This window comes from Protopterus annectens, chromosome 2.part1 (genome assembly GCF_019279795.1).
Source record: "Protopterus annectens isolate FY-2018-M chromosome 2.part1, PAN1.0, whole genome shotgun sequence".
NCBI lineage: Eukaryota > Metazoa > Chordata > Ceratodontiformes > Protopteridae > Protopterus > Protopterus annectens.
This window is the reverse complement of record NC_056729.1, coordinates 83,307,378-83,332,117: the sequence shown is the minus strand read 5'-3', so window position 1 is coordinate 83,332,117 and position 24,740 is coordinate 83,307,378. Positions and strand designations below refer to the sequence as shown.

At 42.4% G+C, this 24,740-nt stretch overlaps 1 protein-coding gene across 1 annotated transcript in view; it reads right to left on the bottom strand.

Moving 5' to 3' along the window:
* LRBA (LPS responsive beige-like anchor protein) overlaps positions 1 to 24,740 on the bottom strand; it is a 4,045,850-nt gene that overhangs the window by 3,414,984 nt on the left and 606,126 nt on the right. The window contains exons 4-5 of the mRNA XM_044063433.1: positions 11,270 to 11,365; positions 10,873 to 10,994 (exon numbers count right to left, since the gene is read on the bottom strand). Of these exons, the coding sequence (XP_043919368.1) occupies positions 10,873 to 10,994; positions 11,270 to 11,365 (218 nt within the window). The remainder of the gene's footprint in view (positions 1 to 10,872; positions 10,995 to 11,269; positions 11,366 to 24,740) is intronic.

Sequence of the window (24,740 nt, the reverse complement as noted above, 5' to 3'; positions counted from 1 at the left end):
TTTTCTTGTTCTGTCATATTTCACAGATAATTATTGCTTTGTAATCCTGTCCATCTCCATTTCCAAAATCCTGTCGCTGCTACATTTTTAGACTCCCCACTTGTCCAAAAAAGTCCAATACTTATAGCTTTTCTTGTTCTGTCATATTTCACAGATAATTATTGCTTTGTAATATATATATATATATATATATATATATATACATATACATATATATATCTGTTTTCACACTGGGAGAGCTAGAATCAAGCTGTTACTTGATGTGCAGCCATCTTGGAAGTACAAGCTCTTTGGACTGTTGTTGCTTAGTTGACATCCCAGAAACACAATCCTGTGATGAGTAATCAAATAAGACTTTAGAATGTTCTCTTGGAATCCCAGCTTGTATAAGAGATCTCTCACCTAACAGAAAGATACCAGGCACTGTAAAAGACACTGCAGAGGTAAGCAAGTTATCCAAATATGGAAAAATGTCAATACCCCCATAACCTGCAATGAGCTATAACTGGAGCTAGACACTTGGTAAACACTCTTGGTGCAGTAGATAGTTTAAAGGGTAAGACAGAGAAAGTACAGTTTTGTACCTACCATAAATGTAGATGTCCGAGAGGTATGCATCTGCAGTCCTTACAAATGGGTTGTCCTGGCCTCAGGCAGCCCTTCGGTCGGCCGGATTCCAAAGTCTGGGTCTGGCCTCGGCTGATGTCGCACTTCACCCGACGTTATAGCTGCAGTTCAGCGGGTATAAAGGCATCAGCCGACGCCATTTTCCTCAGTGTTTCTTGCCCCAGATGCCAGGTGCCCTCTAGGAAGGCTAAATTTGGATAAATGCAAATGTTTCCAAACAATAGAGAGCAAAAATAGAAATAAACATGTATATACATATATACAAACAAATACACTATAATAGATTCCCCCAGCTAGCTACAAGATGGGCAAATACCCTAGGAGTACCACAGAGGGGAAGGAGGGTGGGTAATCCTGACTGCAGATGCATACCTCTCGGACATGTCCTTCAAGGATGCATCTGCAGTCCTTACAAATGGGTAGAATACCATAGCCAAACTGGGGGAGGAGGCACTAAGGAGGTAGTAAGAGATTATGGTGTAGTTAAGATCCCTTGCAAAACAGCAGTGGCAAAACCTGCTCGGGATCTGGAGTATAAAGGTAGATTATAATGCTTGGCAAATGTATGCATGGTGCTCCAAGTAGCAGCCTCTAAAAAATCTTTGGTAGCCACTCCTCGTAAGAAAGCTGTAGTAGTGACTGTAGCCCTTGTGGAGTGAGGTCTGATGTTTTCTGGAGTTGTCTTTCCATGAAAGGAGTAACAAAATCTAATGCAATTTCCTTTCCATTTTGAAATTGTTTGTTTTGAAATTGCTTTTCCTTCCACTCCTGTTGCATATGCTACCAAATGTTGGTCAGTTTTTCTATTGTTCTTGGTTCTGTCCAGGTAGTAGCGCAATTGCCTGTGTACATCCAAGGTATGCAGTAATCTTTCTCCCCTGTTCTGCGGGTTGGGGAAGAATGTTGGTAGGTGTATTGCTTGGTTTAATGATACCCTGGAAACCACCTTTGGCATAAAAGTAGGATTAGTTCTCATAGACACTCTATCCTGATGGAAAATAAGGAAGGGCTGTACTGCCATTAATGCCTGTAACTCCGAAACCCTTCTAGCTGAAGTGATTGCAAGCAGGAATGCAGTTTTCCAAGATAAGTACTGTAATTCTGCTGTTGCTGCTGGTTCAAAAGGGGGAAGTGTCAACTTTTCTAACACAAAGTTCAAGTCCCATGTAGGCAATGGTGGTTTCCTTGGTGGCTTTACATTTTTAATTCCTCTGAGAAACTGCCTGAGCAGAGGTTGAGAAAAGACTGGAGGATCCATGTTGTATTCTGCTGAAATTGCTGATGCATGAATCTTAATGGAGGAGTAAGACAGACCATTGTGGAAAAGCTCTGCTAAGTATTCCAGGATGTTAGCTATGTTTGCCAAAGATGCATCCACTTTTGTTGCACTCCAAATGAGGTATCTTTTCCATTTTGCTGAATAAGTTTTCCTTGTTGAGGGTCTGCGAGCCTCCAAGATAATGTCTTTAACCCTTTGAGATAAATCTGGGTTATTTTGCCTTATGAAATGTTCCAAGCAGCTAGCTGCAGTGTTTTCAAGTTTGGATGCAGGATTTTGAAGTTGTTCTGTGTTAGTAGAAGAGGTAGCAGGGGTAGAGGCCATGCATGTTGCCGAGACATGCTCCTCAGTAGTGGGTACCAATGTTGCCTCGGCCAGTCTGGAGCTATCAAGATGATCCTTGGGTGATCTTCTTTGATCTTCAGTAGCACTTTGTGCATCAAAGGAAGAGGTGGGAATGCATATGCTGTCAGGTTTTCCCAACTGAAGGATAGGGAGTCCACCTTCCAAGCAAGTGGGTGGTATGTCCTTGTGCAGAATTTTTTCAATTGGTGGTTGTGTGGGGATGCGAACAGGTCTATTACTGGCAGTCCCCATTTCCTTGTGATGGTTTTGAAGATGTCTGGATGCAGCATCCATTCGTGGGCATCCGTGGTGGTTCTGCTTAAGATGTCTGCTAGTATATTTTCTTTTCCTGGCACAAATATGGCCTGGAGCTGAATGTTGAGGCTCAGGGCCACCTTCCAGAGGTCCATTGCCATCCGGCATAGAGGGTATGAATGTGTGCCTCCCTGTTTGTTGATGTACCACATAACTGTGGTGTTGTCCGTCCTTATGAGCAAATGACCCTGTTGAAGAAACGGTCTGAATTGCCTGTTTTACTGCCAGCATCTCCTTTTGATTTATGTGCAGGTTCATCTTGTCTTGAGTCCATAAGCATTGTATGCACTTGTCCACCATGTGAGCCCCCCAACCGAGGTCTGAGGCGTCCGTGGTGATAGTCTGGCTTGGGTGAGGCCTGTGGAAGGGCAGTCCTTTGTTTAATTGACAGGCCTGGGCCCACCACTGGAATTCTTGCTTCAGGCATGGAATTACTGGAATTTGGGTTTCTAAGCTGTGCTTGTGCTGAGACCATAAATTCCTCAGGTACCATTGCAACTTCCTCATATGTAGTCTGGCATGTGGAATCAATATTATGCAGGATGCCATGTAACCCAGGGCTTGCAGGATTTGTCTTGCTGTAAGGTGGTCCTGCGCTGCTAATGCCATGAAATAGAGTGGTAGCTGCTTCTGTTTTTCTGCTGTGAGGAATGCCATCTGGTTTGATGTGTCCAGTTCTGCACCCAAGAAGGTTATCCTTTGGGATGGTATCAGCCTTGACTTTCTTAAGTTGACTGTGTATCCCAAGGCTTGTAGCAGGTAAATAACCTTTTTCAAATCTTTTGTTAATTTGTCTTTGCTGTCCGCTTGTAACAGGCAGTCGTCCAGGTATGGATAAATTTGAATTCCCTGAAGCCTGCAATGAGCAATTACTGATGCCAGGCATTTCGTGAATACTCTGGGCAGTAGATAAGCCAAAGGCAATGCTGAGAATTGATAATGCTCTGATCCTGCAAGAAATCTGAGGTATCTTCTGCAATTTGGTCGTATGGGGACATGCAGGTATGCCTCCTTGAGATCCAGAGTCACCAGCCAAGACTCCTTGCCCAGCATGGGAAGAAGTTGCTGTAGGGTCAGCATCTTGAATTTTGGAACAATGAGATATGTGTTTAGTGCGGACAGGTCGAGGATAGGTCTCCATTGTTTTTCCTTTCTTGGAACCAGGAAAAGTCTTGAATAAAATCCTTGTCCTTGTTCCATAGCCGGTACCTTTTCTATAGCTCTCATCCTTAGTAAATGATCTATTTGCTGTAGAGCGTTTATCCTTTGGTTTGGAGGTAGGTTTGGCATTCCTCTCTTCCTTGGAAGAGTATGGAAGTGAAACCTGTAGCCTTTGTCTATTGTCTGTAAAATCCATTTGTCTCCTGTAATGTAATGCCAATTTACTGAAAATAAGGCTAGCTTTCCGCCTAAGGGTGCTTCCAGTTGTTCCCTGGTAGGCGGTTTCAGAGCCAAGTCACTGTGATTGTCCTGTGGAAGTGGTAGTGGCTGGATCTGTGGCACTTCTCTGGCTGTTAGGCTGCCACTGACGCCCCTGTAGGCACCTCTGGATTGACCTCTGCCTCTTGGCGTCTATTTCTGCTTCTCTGTGCTCTGGTGGTGTCTGGAAAGGACCAATTCTTGGAAGGCCAGTTCCTACTAAACCTCGGAGGCTGGACCTGTAAGAAATCCTTGACTGTCTGGACAGATTTAGCTTTTTCTTCCACCTTCTTCAACACTTGCTGTGCAGGGGAACCAAACAAACTGTGCTTTTCCATGGGAGCATCTAGAAGCCTGGACTTTACATGGTCTGGTAAGGATTGCTCTTTTAACCATGCATGCCTTCTGATCACTGTACCAGTCATAGCTGATCTAAAGGAAGCCTCCAGTGCATCATAGCCGCATTTTAAGGAATGATTACTGACCTGCTGAGTGTTATGCACCAAATCCTGAAGGGACTTAAGGTCTAAAGGCTCAGTGGAGGACAGTTTTTTAGTTAATTGATCTAACAGAAATTCCTGATACTGAATCATGTGGAATTGACAGTTTAAGGCCCTAGCCGATAGAGTAGCAGAAGTATAAACTTTTTTACCCCATCTCTCAAATGCCCTTGATTCTCTTTCAGAGGGGAGGGGGTTCTTGGTAGATGCAGCTGCTACAGCTTTTGGGCCCTGTGAAATAGTCTCAGGATCTGCAATAGGAGCCTTATACAAATGATAATGTGTGTCCGGAACCCTGTAGTATCTGTCGGGCTTAGCAGGGGCCGGAGGAAGGGAGTCAGGGGCAGTACAAGCATCATTAAAAGCATCATCCACAACTGTAAGTACAGGAGGAATAGCTAAAGGCCTATGCTGTGGTAAATGTAAAAAGGTCCTAAGCCTTTTTCTAGAGTCTGAAAAATCCTGGCCCTGCCATTGAAATTGTTCCCTCACAGCATGCAAGGTTTCCCCAAAAGAAAATTCCTCAGGAGGAGAGGCAGAAGGTATGGAATCCTCTGCATCAGAGTCCTCATATGGAGAATAAGGGCCTTCTGGAGGAACTGTATTTTCGGAATCATCAGAGGAGTAATCTGAAGAAACTGGCTCAGGGGGCTCTGCTCTAGGCCTCTTCTCTGGAGGTGGGTGGGACTGGGTTCCCCTGATCAAAGAAATGAGATCCTCTGCTAGACTAAGCAGTTGAGTACTGGAGCTAGGCCTGTGAGAGGGGGCTTTAGCAGGCACGGCCTTTGAAGATTTAGCTGCTTTAGCCCTGGCAAAAGCTTTAATTGACATGGAAGCAGGGGGCCTAGCAGCTCCACGTGCAGGAGTAGATATATAAGGTATAGTATCTGATAAATCCTGTGAAACTAAGAGCACGAATTTCCGTAGCAGATTCAGCCATGCTGGATGAGGCCTCGGTAGTAGGAGGCATGCTTTCGGCCGAAGGAAGAACCGCGGACTCAGTTTCAGCCGAAACAGAGACACTCGCGGTTGGCTTAGCCGTGGTTTCGGCCGAAACCGCGGACCGCGAGTGTCGGTCCTTTTCCTTACGCTTTTTAGCTAAATGTGAAGTCGGAGTTTCCGACGGCATGATATAAGCAAAAGCGGAGCCGAAAAACTCCTCTGCAAACTCTGACCGACGTCTAAGTGTCCGTCGGTTGAAGGAAGCACAGGCTAGACAAGCTGCTACGTCGTGGTCTGGGCCTAAACAAGGTAGGCAGTAAGAGTGGAAATCTTTATGAGGTATTTGTTTCCCACAAGTTAAACAGTTATTCACTTTTTCTGACATCGGCTGAGGCAAGAAAGAGTCCCCAACGGGGTACTTAGCTTTTTAGAAGTCTTCGGTAGTAATCTCTGGTTCTGACCAACTGGCACTTGCGAACAGCTTCTGCTTCGGGCGCCACGCGATAAGAAAGACTGAGGAAAATGGCATCAGCTGATGCCTTTATACCCGCTGAACTGCAGCTATGACGTCGGGTGAAGTGCGACATCAGCCGAGGCCAGACCCAGACTTTGGAATCCGGCCGACCGAAGGGCTGCCTGAGGCCACGACAACCCATTTGTAAGGACTGCAGATGCATCCTTGAAGGACATCTAATAATCTGACTCAGAAGCACAAATACAAACATCTGAAGTCTGGATGAACAAGAATGTGATGATAAACATCATTTGGTACTTTTCCGTTATCGGGGCAACAGCTAATTTGCATTTGAAATTCATGCTAATCCAAAATCTGTTATTCTATCAACTTTATATGTTTGTAAGAGCGATATTTAAAAGTTACCCATATTTGTGGCCCTTTCTTCCATAATTATATATCGCTTTGTTCAGATTTCTGTATCTCACAGGTTGAGAGACATGGAACACAGAAGGGCTTCCCAAACTGAAAGTGTCGTACAAACGCACAATGATACAGCCACTTCTCTCAAAGGTTGCTCTTCTGCTAATGTGAAGTATATGACTCTGCTGATTCAGGGTGTCAGAAAAGCTTTGTTTGTTAACCGAACAAGGTAAGTAAGGGTGATTAACTGAGGGCACTTGCAGCCAGTGAGCTTTCTAGGTTATTTTAATTGCTTAATGTTGCCATGCAGTTGCCAAGTACGGCCAATTTATATTTGGTCTTTGAAGATGGTTGTGCATGAAAATGATCCGTTAGCTAGCACCCCGTTTATCCAAAGTTAGCACACAAACAGAAAACCTGCACATTGCAGCTGCCGTTGCACAGAAGTAGCATTCCCTAGCTTCAAATAAAACATCAACCCTGCCAAAAGTCTTGCCATGGGATCTCTGTGCTACTCACCGAGTACTCTAATACATCGCTTACATATATTTACACACATCGGTATATTACTTCATGTGCCATTACTGAGATAGCAAGCATGTTTCATCTTTTGCTATAGTTAGCCATGCGGTTTGTTTTTTTTTTCTCCAGAAGCAACAAGCTGACACTAAGGCATAACCATCAGGGAAGTTTCTACCCATTTCACCAGGAAGATTGTTAAGTGAAGAACCGTTTTGATGTACGTGTTTCTGCAGTGCTGATGTGATTATTTTCGGATGTACTATATGTAAATAAGGTGTTGGTTTTATATGCCTGATGTACAGATTTGGTTCCAAGTGGTCATTAGAGCTGTTGCCCCGATAACGGAAAAGTACCCATCATGTAAATGTAGTGTTACCAGGAAACCTGAATATGGAGTAAGAGGTAACAGGTTGCAAACTGACATCATGTTGACTTTGGGCACAATCGCACACAGGTTTAGGAAAAAATTATCCAGAACTGGTTTCCAAGCATTTTCTTTCTTTGGTTCTAAAAAACCTTTCCCACCTGGGAAAGGTGAACTCTTTCTATCTCATCCTGAGACAGCATGTGATGATGAACAGGTCAAAACAAAAAAAAAGTTTGGTATGGAGGATGAGGAATTACTCCCTGGAAAGGAGGGATTTCCTCCCACTGCTATCTGTAATATTAATGAATGATCTTCAGAACCCACTTGTCCGAAACTGTCTGTTACCATAGTGAAAAGTGGAGTCTCAGACTTTCTGGACGTAAAATGGGGCTGCTGGCATGGGAGGGAGGGAACAAAGTCTCAGAATAGTCATTCTGACTTATTAGACTGACCTTAGTTTTAGGAGTTTCCAGAATCTGCCTTGGAAACCCCAAGCCATTTCTCCCTACGCATCTTGTTTACTTGCAGTTTGTTCAGAATGTTTTACCAAAACTGAATGGAGGGGGGGGGGGGTCAGAAAACCCCCTGGAAAATTTGGAAAAAGAGGATTGAAAAATCTTCGATTCCCTGAATCAGCTTACCCCCTTTATTATGCTTTTTGATGATCACCTCTGCAGCAAAGGGGCCAGAAACTTAACCTCTATCCAAAGGAGACTTTAGAATCTCATTTTAACATACTCTGGGAGGTTCTGAGAAGAAAGTCATGCAAACCTCCTCCCAAACAGTACCAGTGGGCATAACCCTTGAAGTGTCAACAGTACACACTGTATACAATGAGCAATGAATTAAACAGTGGAAGTTAAATTTAAAGCAGATTTTCCCTCACAAGAAGAAACTGCAGACAAACATTCCTCATACTTTTACAGTTAGCCAGGACAAACATTAGCATATGAGCTGACAATTCAGAAAATCAAAGTTACAAAAGCATACATTTTTTCCATAGTTATCAATAATTTTCCCATCCTTATCAGAAATAGTTTAGCAGTAGAAGAATTAACTAACGCTATAGCTGCTGCATCAGGTTTGGGAAGAGTGTATAAAAACCTAAAAAATTATTAACCTTATTCATCCCATATGCCTTTTTAGGGGCACCTGGCCGACTGTCAGGAAGAATGCAGGCAGTAACACAACCTCAACAGATGACAAAACTTGAAGACTGGATGCAGATTCTGAAAATTCCTTTTGTATCAGCTCATAGTATTTTCTTAGGGAATGAGAAACTGGTATGTTCTGTAACTGAGAACACCGACACATTCGAGAAATAGTTTCAGAGAAATAGAACCCCCACAAGGACAGTCAAAAACGGAGCTCCCCTTGGAGTCTGAATCAGAAATCTGAGGAGAAAATTCTGTCCCTTCGTCCTCCTGCACAGATTCAGAATCTTGAATATGTTCAGGAAAGGAGGTACCATGCTTCCTTCTACCATAAACTACTTTACAAGAAGGATTCGTAGCCTGAATTAAATCCTGAGCAGGACTTTGTAAATTTCTCCTATCTAAAGAAATTAATTTGAGGCAAGTTTAGTTTTACGCATTATTTTGACAGGAAAGAAGGGACCAACAATGTTATTAATAGCAGCAACCACTTCCACAGGGATGGGCACAACATTCTGGCAAAAAAGGAAGCCTTCCCTGTTCCCTCTCCCAGGACCATTAAGAATCTCTCTCCCTTGCCCAATGAGGGGACCTCAACATGAGAGGACATGGCTAACCCTCAAGTCCATAGTGACTGTAGGTGCTTGACCAGGGGAATCCAGGGTAAAAGATGAATGGTCTGAGGTACAACTAATGGCCACAGCAGTCTCACCCATCTGTGACCGAGACAGATTAATAGTCTGCTGTGATGATAAAATCTGTTTGCTCAACTTTTTCTTTCTGGAAGACTGATCATGGGACTGACAGATTGTCCAATGGAATGGTCAAACAGAAATTGATGCCTCTTTCTTGCGGAAAACAAGCAGCAGATTAAAAAAAAATCTTTAAAAGTCACTTTTTCACAAACACAGTAAAAAGCACTTGAACAGAGTCTCCCAGCCCCACAAAGTAAAATAAACTCTCCACAGAAAAAAAAAGTTTTTCAGTAACTTTAAACTGAAAGGAATAAAAAGAGTGCCGCTGTTTAAAGTACAGTGCAGTCTCATGACAGTCCGTTAAAACACAAATTCATAGCTTCAAAATAACTTTCCTGAAGAGAAGCATATGAATACACAAAACTATTAAGTGGAAGTCGTTTCCCACGGGGAACTTATTCGCCTAACAAAGGAACAACACAAGCTGACTGTTTATCCTCTAAAGCCTCACAGGAGTACACTCTTCAGTGGCAATACAGCTCTAAAGGGCCTGCCACCCAAACCTGTCTTAGCATAGCATGAACTGCCTGACAGTTTGGGCATATTAAAGTTGCCCTGAGGCACTGGAAACTGGACGGATATTGTACCTTGGCAAGATACAACCCATATAGCTAAGCCTGCTGCAGCAGTGATCAATATAATGAACATTTTTGAGATTTTTAAGATACAAGGTATATACTATCATTTCTGAGCTGACTTTTACTAGCATTCCTAAAGTCGTCTCCTTTGAGTTTGCATAAACGTTGCATCAATAAAATAGTAACACAACTTTTGTCCAAGTTTGTTTGTGTCTTTCGGCTTTAGGGGTCGCCACAGCGGAACTCCGGTCCGCTAATGACTGGTAGTGGATTTTTACGTACCGGGTTACCAGCCCTGACGCACAACCTTCAACGAAGGCACGCCCCATTCACTTATGCCTTCACACAGAAGAAGCTCTAGCTGAGAATCAAACGGGACAACTTCTTGCTATGAGGCAACAACGCTACCGCAGCACCACCACCGCAGTCACAAGTAGTATTTTAAAAACTGGCTATAATGGGGGAAAAATAATGCACATGTTCAGAAACAATATTATCCTTGCAGCTCTTAGCCTCACCATTTGACAGACACTCCTGTGTGCTGTGTCATATAGCTTTGCCTTCCTCATGTTACTTGGACAATGCTCCTTGGCTCCTAACAGAGTCACCCCTTCCACCTCTACCCTTTTATCAGAGACTAAACCATTGAGCACTGACCCTTTCTGCACCCTGAAGTTAAGTTTTTCCTCCATTTCCTGGCTCTAAACTTATGTTCATTTCCAAATTTACTGTATTAATAATGCAAGATGAAGTATTTTCAGTATTTCAATTTCAGTTTGTGAGCACTAACTCAGAAAACTTTAAATTCCTAAAGTAACACGGTTGCAGCATAAGACCATAACCATCTTCACTACTGCCTAAGGAAGAAAAAAAACAACCTTTCTGTCCTTTTTTCACTTATTATCCTTAATTAAAATCTTTGTTTACAAAAGATTTTGAAGTAACAAACAATGTCAATGCTATTAAACTGCCTTACAAAAGCACATTCATCCAGAATTGCACCTTTTTCTGCCACCCATGGCAACTTATGTTATTGCTCACTGGACTGCCCAAATGCCTACAGCAGTCAGATTCACTGATTAAAATTGATAGGACGTGTTGTAACCTAAAGTCAATAATCCACTATCAGTTTTCCCCAGTTACAGACATTCATGCAATGCCCGAAAAACATGTTTGCTTGTTATGTACATACCAGTACAAATATGGTTTATCCTTGTCCACATTGATATTATTCATTGGGTCCATTCGCACCCAGGTATGAAATGTGAATCCATTTTGGTACGGCCATTTGGCTATAGGAGGTAAAGCTATTGCCTAAAATAAAAGAAAGTAAATCTAGTAAGCTAGCACATGAAATTTGCATTTCCAGTACAATTATCATCAGAATACTTCATCATTTACACAGAAGTGAAACTATTTGTAGAATGTGTAGTAATCTTACCAGACTAAGGCATGATCTCACAGTCAAAGGCATCACTGTTTCTGAAGTTCATTCTCCTCTGGCAATGCCAAGGTGTAGACTACTAAAGTGAAAAGGATTTACAAGGAAGACTATTAAACATTAGCTAAAAAAGAAAAATGCTACTTACTGCAGCACTCTTCCCTGGGAAACTGAAAAAGGCATCAGGACCATGTTTCTGTGGCATGTTTTTTAACACGGATAACAGCTTCACTGCATGCGGAGGCTGTATGAGAAGTAACATACCAAATATTTAATAAAATCATGAAGCAAACCAACACACACACAAAGCAGTTAAACTGTACATGACATGTACTTGAACACTGAAAATGGAGTTACTAAGGCAACAAATGTAAGTGCAATATAGAGAAATTGTACTTTCTGAAGTCAATATTCTTATGAACATTTTCAGCAAAGATTCACTGCATTTGTTACTGGCCCATTGACACTAAGGCAGACCAGCTATATACAACAATTAATGCACAGTACGTGCCAGAGTGGACAAACAATGAAAAAAGTGCAAGCTTTGGCAACTATCACTACAACAGATATGAAATGTATCAAATGTTGGGCTATCATGGAAGATTATCTTTTGCAATGAACCACCAGCCGACACTATTGCACGCTACTGACTTTTCTTTTTTGAATAAAACATCTCTATTAATCTTCCAGTTAAAAATGACACTTCACACATTTAAATAGTGATGAACCCAGGCAAAATTACGATAAAACACAGTAAGATACAACACTTACATAGACACAGTCTCTAACAATTTTACTTCCTTATTTGTGATAAAATAAAAAGCCTTAAATGGTACAATATTAAGCAACAATAAGCAATCCAAATCTTCAGATGTTCAATACCTTCATAGAAGGACAAATTAAGAAACAAACTCAAACAGGCTTAGTCACTGGAATAACTCTGCTTTGGTTCATATGTCAGTCAATGTGCACAGATAAAACACAACACATGCAAAATGTTCCACTGAGCTACTCAAGCAAACAGCTAAACTGAGACGGTGCATACGCAGACCACAAATGTCGCTTGGGCTCATGTTCCTCTATCTCTGCATCACCTATGCTTGGGAAATGCTTACTGTAACCATGCTCAAACTCTTTCTTAAAAGTACAAAATAAATAACTACACTTCAAACAACGAATAACCCCTATAAGATACCAAACTGACCCCATTACATGATTTATCAAGAAAATCTTCTAACATTCAGAACTCTAATTAACATACCTAGATAACTAGATAATGTTAAGCCAAGCCAGCACATACCAAGCAAAACAATCAATTACATAAACATTCCATTACAAAACTTCTCAAACTACTAATATAAACTTATAAATATAAACATATTTATACTTATTTGAACAGATTTTTACAGCTCTAGAATACCTAGCAAACTCTTTGCTCAAGTAACAAGAGAATACCTCTACAGTCTATTAATGAAGAGCTGCATTATAACGGATAGTGTAATTCTCCAGAAAATCCAACATATGACAGTCAAAAATCATAAAGCTAGCTTTCTTTACAGATGAAATTCTAGTGTCAACAGTAACTTTCAAGAAAATGCTAAACAATTACATTAGGTCAGGCTGTCACATCAACCTATGTTTAACAGTATTAATAATTATGTACTGCATGAAGTGCCCCAATTATACTTAAACAACAAAAAAAGGCTAAATTATCATGGTTCAGCACTGCTACTATGCAAGACCAGACCTTAACATCTCTCTTGACGTGAATTTCTTGGCATCCATGTCTCAAACACATAATAGGCTTGTTATAATCAGCGACACAATCATAATCCTCTACATCAAGCCTCCTGACTGTATAATCATAGAGAATGCACCCTGGCAACTGTAATTTATATAAGACCCTTCCATAGCTTTTTAATTAGGAATATTTGCATGTAAAATGTGTGAACCCTTGATTCCAATGATCTACTGCAAAAAGACAGCTTACTAACTGCCACTGGTTATAGATCATAGACGTATTTTTCAGTCTTTCATATTTCAAAAGCAGAAATATTACTGATGTATTTATTTTACCTACATAGTAAACTAGACACGTCAACCCTAACTTTCAATAAAATGGTACATATTTAAATTAAGCTGTTATATCAGTCCCCTAGTGCCCTACTACCTTTCCTCTTCACTTAGTTTTTCTCCTTCATCTCCTAAAACTTCTGTCCCACTTTGTCTTCTTAATTTCCCAATATTGAAGTTTAACTTTTTCCTCCTGTCACTTGCACCGATCCCAGTACTAGCAAGGCTTTACTTACTGTCTTCGTAGATTGTTTTCCTGAAGTTTGTTACCATCTTGGTGCAAACCCCCTCCATTCGCCCTGAAGTTTGTTACCATCTTGGTGCAAACCCCCTCCATTCGCCCTTGCTATCTATGCTCAAGCTTACTCCGTTCCCCTACCCAGATTCCCACACCCCACCAGTTCAACTAGATTTAACTCAAACAGACCACTTCCACCAAGCCAAATCATCCAGTCAAAACTAGCCCAACATATTGCACACACTAGCTAATTTCACTCATATTTACTCATTCACCTTCCACTAATACTCCCCCTATCGCACTCCTCCCCGTTCCTAATTAAACCACTAATACTAACTACAGCTCTCTACAACTATCCACTACATTAGCTACCACTCCAAATTCCTCCTCACCTCACTCTTCCCACCCCAAAATCTAATATTTACCACCACCTACCAAACACTCATGCATCTAAAAAATTATTCTTTTAAACACAATCATACTCCTCACTAGCTTCTCATCTAACAGCTTATCACACTCCGCTATCCAACAATCACTCTCTACACAAAATTCCTCCCCCACCAACACTAAAATCAACATACTCAAACATTATAACAGCAACAGAAATCTTTACTACTACCTAAATGCAACACTTCACATACAGGTATGCCACTACATACTCTGTAACTCAACTCTCTTAAATACAACAAACTGACTACTAAACTCCTAAACTCACTCATACACTTAGCTTCTGTCCTCATACTTAGCGGAGACATACACCCAAACCCCAGCCCCAGAGCTAGCCAGCAACATTCCATTAACTCGCCAACCTCTCTTACCCATCATATCACCAAATCACATCCCCCACAAATACAAACTTACTGATCCTTGACATGAAAATAAGTATAGTCAGCAAGACACACGAACTGCATGCCACCCTTTTACAATACTGCCCTGAAATCATAATTAACAGAAACCTGGCTCAAGCCACAAACAGCAATGAAATACTTCCACCTGGATATAACATGCACAGGCCTGATAGAAAAGGTAGATATGGAAGAAGAGTAGCTGTAATATACAAAAACAATCTAAAATTAAAACTTATAGAACCTAAGCCCCCAGATTTCCACAAAGCTGAAGTACTAATCACCAAACTCAAACTAAATTTCCAAAACTTAATCATAATAGGTATATACATCCCCCCAGTAATAACCTTACTCTGATTGAAGACATTCTCCACTACCTATCCTTAACCTTTCCATAAGAAACAATAGTAAAGGTCTACATGCAAGTCAGACAGCTCCTCTAACTTCATTAATTTGTATGGCTTTACCCAGGTCATTCAGTCAGCAACCAGAGTTGACAAAACCTCCAAAAAATAATCTAGCCTTGATTGGATCTACCTATTCTTCCTTCCAGTCAGGCCGTCTCCCTGAAAGCCTTAGTGACCGCCTCCCCCACATATCTTTATAGACATCTGCCAGCTCTAAAAAAATATAACCTATCAGCAATCCACAACAAGAAACACTAATGTTCAATCCTTTCTCACTATCCTACGTAACTAACAGGACCCCACTCAAAACATTACCTTTAGACAGAGCCATAGACCACTTTAATGCCACTTTCATCGACATTATTAAATTAGCGTGAAATCTAACTATGCACTATGGCCATCAACAAACAAAAGACACCTGCTTGAATTAAAAGACAAAGCCCAGTCATACTGGCACGACAACAAAACCCAAGATAACCTAATAAAATACTGACTGACAGCTTAGAAACAAAGCAAAAACACACATCAAATTAGATAAAACTAATTCACTGACTCAACAATACCAAAATACCCCACAAAAATGTTGGCCCTCTATTAAAAAGCTCCTCCAGCCTGGCCAACAAACACCCACCCCATCTGTCCCCAATGGCAATGGTAGCATTGCCTCACAAATTAACACTTTCACAAACTCAACCCTTCCGCTATCTAAACACCATACTAATACCCCTCCATCCATCCCACTCCCACCCAACAAAAGAGAACTTATTTTCCTTCAAACCCATCCAAATCAGTACCATTAAGAAACTACTTGGAAAACTTAAAACAACAACCCCAGCTGCTGATAAACTATCTATTGAATTCCTTAAACTTGGTGCAGATGCCATCATCTACCCTATATCCATCTTCATGAATAGCTGAATAACTGAAAACTACATTCCAACACTCTGGAAAATAGCCCACATCATCTCAATGCATAAAGGAGCGAACTCTACAGAGTTCTCCAACTACTGATCCATAGCTATCTTGTGTCCACTCTCCAAAGTCCTAGAATAATGTATATATACCCAAGCTAATAGAATTCCTTCTTTCAGACAATCTTCTAACTAACACAAAACACGGCTTTCGTCCAAATCACAGCACCACAATGGCTCTCCTAAACTTTACTAACACAATAAATCAATTCAGAAATGAAGGCAAACTTGTCTCTTCCATATTCTTAGACCTGTCAAAAGCCTTCGATACAGTGTCCCATTACCAAGTCCTCACAGAGCTATCCACGCACAGACTGAGTCACTCATTACTTGTCTGGTTTCACAGCTACCTAACCAGTCAGCAGGCTATTATACGGCAGCAAGATCTGTCACCCCTCCTTCCTGTCACCATAGGGGTAACCACAGGGTTCTATTCTGGGACCCTTACTCTTCACTATTTTTACAAATAAACTTCACACTGTTACACATCTTGCTTCCATTATTTAGTACGCTGATGACTCCACACAAATTACTGCAGCTTCCACACTACAAGAACTCAAAGTAGCCACACAACAGTCCTTCACTGCTACAGAATCTTGGTTAACAGACTCTCAACTAATAATTAACCCAAGTAAAGCAAAAATGATGTTCCTTTCCCCTGGCAAATCCCTCGACGACTCATCTTTGTTCCAAGCACATTCCTCCAAAACCACCACAACAGCTACAGTAACACAAGCAAAATTTCTAGGAGTCATCATATACAACAAATTGAAATTTGACTTGCACCTACCTCAGACAATTAAAAAGACACATATGGAGTTAGGCTCACTTTACAGAATCAAACAATGTCTAAGTAACGATACAAGACAAGCTATTGCTACAACTAAATCTGATTTCTACACTTCTAATATACTTCCCCAATTTTCACCAACTTAAATAAAAAGTACAGTTCATAGGTTGGTAGTACTAGGCTATCAGCCCTAGGGCCTATACAAGCCTAGCCATAACAATTCCCTGGCTATTTCTTCCCACACTATTTACTTCCCTGGACCCGTCTAGCAGGATGACTGATGTGATCCCCTGGGTGAATTTCCTTTCTCCCATCCAATCGTCAAGGTTCCTTTTGAAGAGGACCAAAGAGGCACTCTGCTTGACATGTATGGGCAATCTATTCCAGAGTCTGGGGAGTCTCTGGGTCAGGAACCTCTCTCTCCAGCATGTTTTGTTTATTGTGATGACAAAGTTTACATCCCTGGAGCGTGTGGCTCTGAGGGATTGGGATTTCTTTAAGTGTAGCATGTCCAACAGCTCTGGGTTTAACATGGCCTTGTATGTTAAGCAAAGATCGCCTCTGAGTAGACGATATGCGACAGAGTATAGCTGGAGTTTTTTAAGGCGGTCAGCGTAGGGCATCTACTTTAGGCCTGTGATTCTTTTAGTGAGGTATTTTTGTGGCCTTTCCAGTTGTTGCAGATATCTTGAGAGGTACATACCAAATGTTGTGTACACTTACCATAAATGTAGATGTTCGAATGTATTCACTGTTGCAGTCATTACATTTGGGTAATCCTGCTGGCAGGTTGCCCTCAGTCGGCCTAAATTCCAAAGTCCGGGGTCCTGCGTCGGCTGCTGTCACCCCTTCCCTGACGTCAGGGGTATAAAAGATGCAGCCGATGCCATTTTCTTTAGTTTTTCTTGCCCCAGATGTCAGGTGGCCCCTAAAAGGGTAGCCAAAATTTATATATATATATATATATATATATATATATATATATATATATATATCTATGAATAAATACATGCACCAATATAAACTTTACCTTCATCTACAAGCAAATACACCACATAGGTTGTATAAATCAGAGAAGGAAAGATAGGTTCCATCAGAAGAAAAGGGGGATGGTGGGTGGGTAACACAGTGAATACACTCGAACATCTACATTTATGGTAAGTGTACACAACTGTACTATGTTCTTCATGTTTCACTGTTGCAGTCATTACATTTGGGTAGAGTCCCAAAGCTATGGATGGGAGGCTGGAGTGAAACAACATTAGGAGCGGCTATGAGGCCCTGCAGAACTGCAGAGGCAAAGCCTGCCCTGGATTTAGAGTAGGGTGGCAGATGATAGCGCTTTGTAAAGGTATGCACTGAACTCCAAGTATCAGCCTCTAAAATGTCCTTGGTTGGTACTTCCCTGAGAAAGGCTGCTGAAGTGGCTGCAGCTCTGGTTGAATGTGGCCTAATGCCCTTAGGCACTGGCTTGCCATGGTGTAAGTAGCATAAATGAATGCAGTGGCCTATCCACTTTGAAATACTCTACTTTGAGATGGCCTTTCCTTGTGATCCTGCAGCATATGCCACTAGTAATTGCTCAGTCTTTCTGAAATATTTGGTTCTATCTAAGTAGAATCTAAGTTGTCTGTGTACGTCCAAAGAATGCAGAATTATCTCCCCCTTGTTCAGCGGATTTGGATAAAAAGCTGGCAGATGAATAGTTTGGTTAAGAGCCACACTGGACACCACCTTAGGCATAAATATTGGATTTGTCCTCAGAGAGACCCTGTCTGGATAAAAAATGATAAAAGGTTCCACAGCCATGAGTGCCTGTAGCTCTGAAACTCGTCTTGCAGAAGTTATTGCTAGGAGCAGAGCTGTCTTCCAAGATAAAAACTTTAAATCAGCAGTAGCAGCTGGCTCAAAAGTAGCCAGGGTGAGTTTTTCTAAGACATAGCTGAGATCCCATGCAGGCATTGGTGATCTCCTTGGTGGTCTTAAATTTTTGGCTCCTCTGAGGTACTGCTTTAATAAGGGATGAGAAAAGATTGGTGGTTCTGTATTGCAATGAGCCAAAATGGCAGAGGCACGAATTTTAATAGAAGAAAAAGATAGGCCTTTGTCCAGCATATCAGTTAAGTATTGTAAAATCTGAGGAATATTTGGCACAGCTGTATCAGTTCCTTGTGCCTGGTTCCAAGCCCAGAATCTCTTCCATTTTCCTGCATAAGATTTTCTAGTACTAGGCCTTCTGGCCTCCAAAATGACATCCATCACAGCTTAACTGAGAGGTGTGTTTTGTATGACTACATTACCTGCCATGCTGCCAGGTTTAAAGTCCTGAGTTGGCTGTGCAGGACCTGACTGTTTTGCTGGGACAGTAGATGAGGTATTTTAAGTAAGGTCCAAGCTGGGCATTGAGATAAGTTCTTTAGGACTGGAAACCAGTACTGGCGGGGCCAGTCTGGCGCAATCAGTATAATTTTTGGCTTTGCCTGTCTGACCTTTAGGAGTACCTTGTAGAGGAGAGGCAGTGGGGGAAAGGCATATACTGATTGGTTTTTCCAGATGAAAGATAGGGTGCCCACTTTCCATGCTTGTTTGTGGTAAGTCCTTGTGCAGAATCGTTTTAGTTGGTAGTTGTGGGGGGAGGCAAATAGATCCATGTCCGGGCATCCCCATTTCCTTGTCATCATGCTGAAGACTTGTGGATCCAGCTGCCAGTCGTGGGGATCCATGAGGTTTCTGCTTAGTTCATTTGCCAGAGTATTTTCCCTTCCTGGCAGGAATTATGCCTGCAGATGTACTTGGTAAGTTAATGCTGTGTCCCACAAAGTCATGGCTAGTCTGCAAAGGGGGTAAGAATGTGTGCCCCCCTGCTTGTTTATATACCACATGACCGTGGTGGTGTCTGTCTTTATCAGTAGTTGTCCCGGATTAAGTAGGTCCTTGAAGGCTGTCAGGGTATTCTGAACAGCTAGCATCTCTTTTTGATTGATATGTAGATGCATTTGGGTTGAAGACCATGTGCCCTGAATGCATCTTCCTGCCATGTGGGCCCCCTGGGCATAATCTGATACATCTGTTGTTAGTGTCTGCCTGGCTGGGGTAAAGTGAATGGCTGTCCCTTGTTTTGGTGACAAGGCTTTGCCCACCATCGAAACTCCTGTTGTAGGCAGGGAATGAGAGTAATCATTGTTTCCCGGCTGTGGCAATGTTGAGTCCAAACACTTTTTAGGTACCATTGAAGTTTCCTCATATACAGTCTTGCATATGGAATTAGTAGGATGCAGGATGCCATGAAGCCCAAAGCCTGCAGAAATTTTCTTACAGATAACTGGGCCTTTGTTGCCAACATCTTGAAATAGGTAGTCAGCTGCCTTTGTTTGTCTGGCATGAGAGAAGCCATCTGGGCAGTTGTATTTAAGCTTGCACCCAGGAATATCATCTCTTGACCGGATACTAGTTTTGATTTCTTTTCGTTAACTGTGTACCCTAGGAATGTTAGAAGTCTTTTCACAAATGCCAGATGCTGTAGAAGAATGTCCTTGTTCTCTGCTTGAATAAGACAGTCATGCAAGTAAGGATATATTTGCATTCCTCTTCATCTGCAGAATGCAATTACTGGTGCCAGGCATTTTGCAAAGACCCTGGGCACAGTAGATAAGCCACAGGGCAGTGGAGAGAATTAGTAATGCATTGAGACAGCCTTGAATCGGAGGTATCTTCTGCATAACTGTCTGATGGGGACATGCAGGTATGCCTCTTTTAGGTCTAGAGTCACAAGCCAAGTGTTCTTCCCCAGCATGGGCAGAAGCTGCTGCAAAGTCAACATCTTGAATTTTGGTATATCCAGGAATGTGTTCAGAATAGATAAGTCCAGTATTGGTCTCCAGGCCTTGTCCTTTCTGGGTACCAAGAACAGTCGAGTAAAATCCTTGTCCCTGCTCTTGCTCTGGTACTTGTTGAATGGCCCCCCATGTCTATGAGGGATGAGACTTGTTTTTGTGCTTCCGCCCATTGTTTTTTTGCTAGATCTGGCCAGCCGTTTGTCTTTGGCAGGGTATGGAAATGGAACTTGTAGCCTTGTGACATGATATTTAGAACCCACTTGTCCTGGGTTATAATGTGCCAGTTTTGTGAAAAAAGTGCTAATTTTCCCCCCAAGGATACTGCCAGGAGATAAGTGCTTGGTGTAGGCAGGGGGGAGTCATTGGGACCGTTTCCTGTATGGTTGTGATTTGTCTTCTCCAACTTTGGAGGTAGAAGCACCCCATTGCTTTGACCTGTATGAGCCTTGCACCTGGTATCTGCCTCTAGGGCATCTGTATCTGCCCCTTTGAGGTTTGTCTGACAATGGAAAGGACCAAGTCTTTGTAGGCCAGTGTCTACTAAACCCAGGTGGCTGTACTTGTAAAAAATCTCTGACAGTTTGCATATATTTAGCTTTGTCCTCCATTTTCTTTAACACCTCTTCTGCCTTAACAACAAACAAAGTATAATGCTGTAAAGGTGCATCTAACAATTTAACTTTAACATGATCAGGCAGATTTTGTTCCTTTAACCAAGCATGCCTCCTAATTACAGAACCCGTAACTGCGGCCCTGCAGGAGGTCTCCAAAGAATCAAAACTGCATTGCAAAGTACGCTTTCCAACTTGTTCAGCTGCATGCAATAAATACTGCATTTCCTTGTTTTCTGCACATTCAGAGTTTAATAACATTTTCTGTTTAAGCAATGCCATGACATGTTGCTGATATTTGAGCATATGAAACTGACAGTTTAAGGCCCTTATAGCCAAGGTAGCAGATGTGTAAACCTTTTTTCCCCATCTATCCAGTGCCCTAGAATCTCTGTCAGAGGAGGTAGGGTTTTTTGCAGCGGAAGCCTTAACTCCTTTGGGACCCTGTGAAATTGTTTCTGGGTCCACAGCAGGGTTTTTAAAAAGGAATTTATGAGAGTCAGGAACCCTGTAAAATGTCAGGCTTAAGAGGAGCTGGAGGTAAGGAGTCAGGGGTAAGACTAGACTCCGAAAACACACATCTACAATGTCTAACACAGGTGGAATGGCTAGTGGCATGTGTTGAGGTAGTAAAAGGAAATCCCTGAGCCTCTTTCGATTCTGAAAAATCTTGGCTCTCCCAATGGAAATGCTCCCTCGTGGTATGCAAGGTTTCCCCAAAAGAATAGCCCTCTGGAGGAGAAGCTGGAGGTATAGATTATTCAGCATCAGAATCCTCATGGGGGGAAGAGAATATTCCTGATCAGAAGAGGAATCAGAAGAAATAGAAATCTGATCTGAAGATTCATAGTCAGTCTCTTGCCTAGGCCTCTTATCAGGAGGGGGATGGGAACCCCTGATCAAGGTAATTAAGTCTTCAGCCATTTTCAGCATCTGTTTTTTGGGCATAGAGGCCTGTACACGTGGCTCTTGAGCCTGTTTCTTTGCTTTAGAAGGTGCTTTAGCCTTTGAAGCTGAGGTTGGTTTAATGTAAAGATGTTTATGTCCGAATACACTGTCAGCAGCCGGTGCCTGCTCAGCGTTTCCGGACCCATTTGAAGGAATAGTATCAGAGGCTCCAATACCTTGAGTTTCCAGCGGCATGACCGACTCCACGTGGGAGTCGGTAATAAAGTAGCGGGCGTCAGGGGCTGCGAAAGTGCCTCACTGAGAACCGGCAACTTGCTTAGGAGAAGCTTCGTCGTCAGTTTTGGGCCTCGGTTGCCTCTCTCTCTCCTTTTCTTTGCATTTTTTGTGAACTCCGGTAGTCAGATGGCTATCAGACAACATTTCTGGATAATTAAACCGGCGTCCAAAATAGTTTAAAGCAAAATCATACCGACGCTTAATAGTGTGTTGGTTAAATCTAGCACAAAACCGACAACCAGAAAAGTACAGTTGTATACCTACCATAAATGTAGATGTTAGAGTGTATTCATTGCTGCAGTCATTACACTTGGGTTATTCTGCTGGCAGGCTACCCGCAGTCGGACCGAATTCCAAAGTCCTGGTCCGGCGCTGGTTGCTGTCGCCTCTTCCCTGAAGTTAGTGCACCAGGGGTATAAAAGATGCAGCCTACACCATTTTCTTCAGTTTTTCTTGCCCCAGATGTCAGGTGCCCCCAAAAGGGTAGGCTGTAAAAATTATGATCATAAAAAAAGCATGCACATAATTCATTTACAAGCAAATACACCACATAGGTTGTATAGAATAGATAGGTACAGATATGTCCTAGCAAAGAAAAAGGGGGATGGTGGGAGGGTAACCAGGACTGTAACAGTGAATACATTCGAACATCTACATTTATGGTAGGTACACAACTGTACTATGTTCATGTTTCACTGTTGCAGTCATTACACTTGGGTTGAATCCCAAAGCTGAGGTTGGGCGGCTGGGCCCAAATAGAGTTTGGAGTGGCTATGAGGCCCTGCAGAACTGCAGTGGCAAAGCCTGCTCTGGATTTAGAGTACAGAGGTAAATGGTAGTGCTTTGTAAAGGTGTGCACTGAAGTCCATGTTGCAGCCTTCAAAATATCCTTGGTTGGTACTCCTCTGAGAAAGGCTGCTGAAGTGGCTGCTGCTCTGGTAGAATGTGGCCTAATGCCCTCGGGAACTGATTTGCCATGTTGTGAATAGCAGAAATTAATGCAGTGGCCTATCCATTTTGAAATAGTCAGTTTTAAAATGGCTTTTCCTTGGGAACCTGCAGCATATGCCACTAAGAGTTGCTCAGTCTTTCTGAAGGCTTTAGTCTTGTCCAAATAAAAGCGTAGCTGTCTATGTATATCCAAAGTATGCAGAAGTCTCTCCCCCTTATTCTGTGGGTTTGGATAAAAGGTAGGCAAATGTATGGTTTGGTTAAGAGCCACACTGGACACTACCTTAGGCATGAATGTCGGGTTTGTCCTTAGAGAAACCCTGTCCGGATGGAAAATAATGAAAGGCTGCACAGCCATTAGTGCCTGTAACTCTGAGACTCATCTTGCTGAAGTTATTGCTAGGAGAAGAGCGATTTTCCATGACAAGTATTTTATATCTGCTGTATTGGCAGGCTCAAAAGAAGGCAGTGTGAGTTTTTCCAAGACAAAATTGAGGTCCCATGTAGGTAGTGGAGCTCTCCTTGGAGGTCTTATGTTTTTGGCCCCTCTGAGAAACTGTCTTAGCAGTGGATGAGAAAAAATAGGTGGTTCCGTATTGTAATGAGCTGAAATGGCATAGCCATGGATCTTAATTGATGAGAAGGATAGGCCTTTGTCCAGCATCTCAGTTAGGTATTGCAAAATCTGAGGAATATTTGGTTTTAGCGAGTCATTTCCCTGCACTTGGTTCCAAGCACAGAATCTCTTCCATTTGTCTGCATAAGATTTTCTGGTGCTGGGCCTCCTGGCCTCCAAAATAACATCCATAACTGCTTTAGAGAGAGGTGTGTTCTGAATGATTACATTATCTGCCATGCAGCCAGATTTAGGATTCTGAGTTGGCTGTGCAGGATCTGATTGTTCTGCTGGGTCAGCAAATGAGGTATTAGACGCAATGTCCAGGCTGGGCCTTGAGACAAGCTCTTTAGGATTGGGTACCAGTGCTGGCGTGGCCAGTCTGGGGCAATCAGTATCATTTTTGGCTTCTCTTGTCTGACCTTTAGGAGTACCTTGGAGAGGAGAGGCAGAGGAGGGAAGGCATATACTGTAAGGGCTTTCCAGCTGAATGAAAGGGCGTCCACTTTCCATGCTTGCTTGTGATAAGTCCGAGTGCAGAATCACTGTAGCTGGCAGTTGTGAGGGGAAGCGAATAGATCTATGTCTGGGCATCCCCATTTCCCCGTTATGTTGAAGACTTGTGGGTCCAGTTTCCACTCGTGAGGATCCATGATGTTTCTGTTTAGTTCGCCTGCCAAAGTATTTGTCTTTCCTGGCAGGAATTGTGCTTGCAGATGCACTTGATAAGTCAATGCTGTGTTCCACAAAGTCATGGCTTGCCTGCAGAGGGGGTAGGAATGTGTGCCCCCTTGCTTATTTATGTACCACGACTGTAGTATTGTCCGTCTTTATCAGTAGTTGTCCTGGATGAAGTAGGTCTTTGAAAGTTGTCAGGGCATTTTGTACAGCTAGCATCTCTTTTTGATTGATATGAAGATGCATTTGGTTTGGGGGCCATGTGCCCTGAATACATTTTCCTGCCATGTGCACCCCCCCCCCCCCCCCAGGCATAATCTGATGCATCTGTTGTTAGTGTTTGCCTGGCAGTGGGTAAGGTGAATGGCTGTCCCTTGTTGTGGTGACAGGCCTGTGCCCACCATTGAAATTCCTGTTG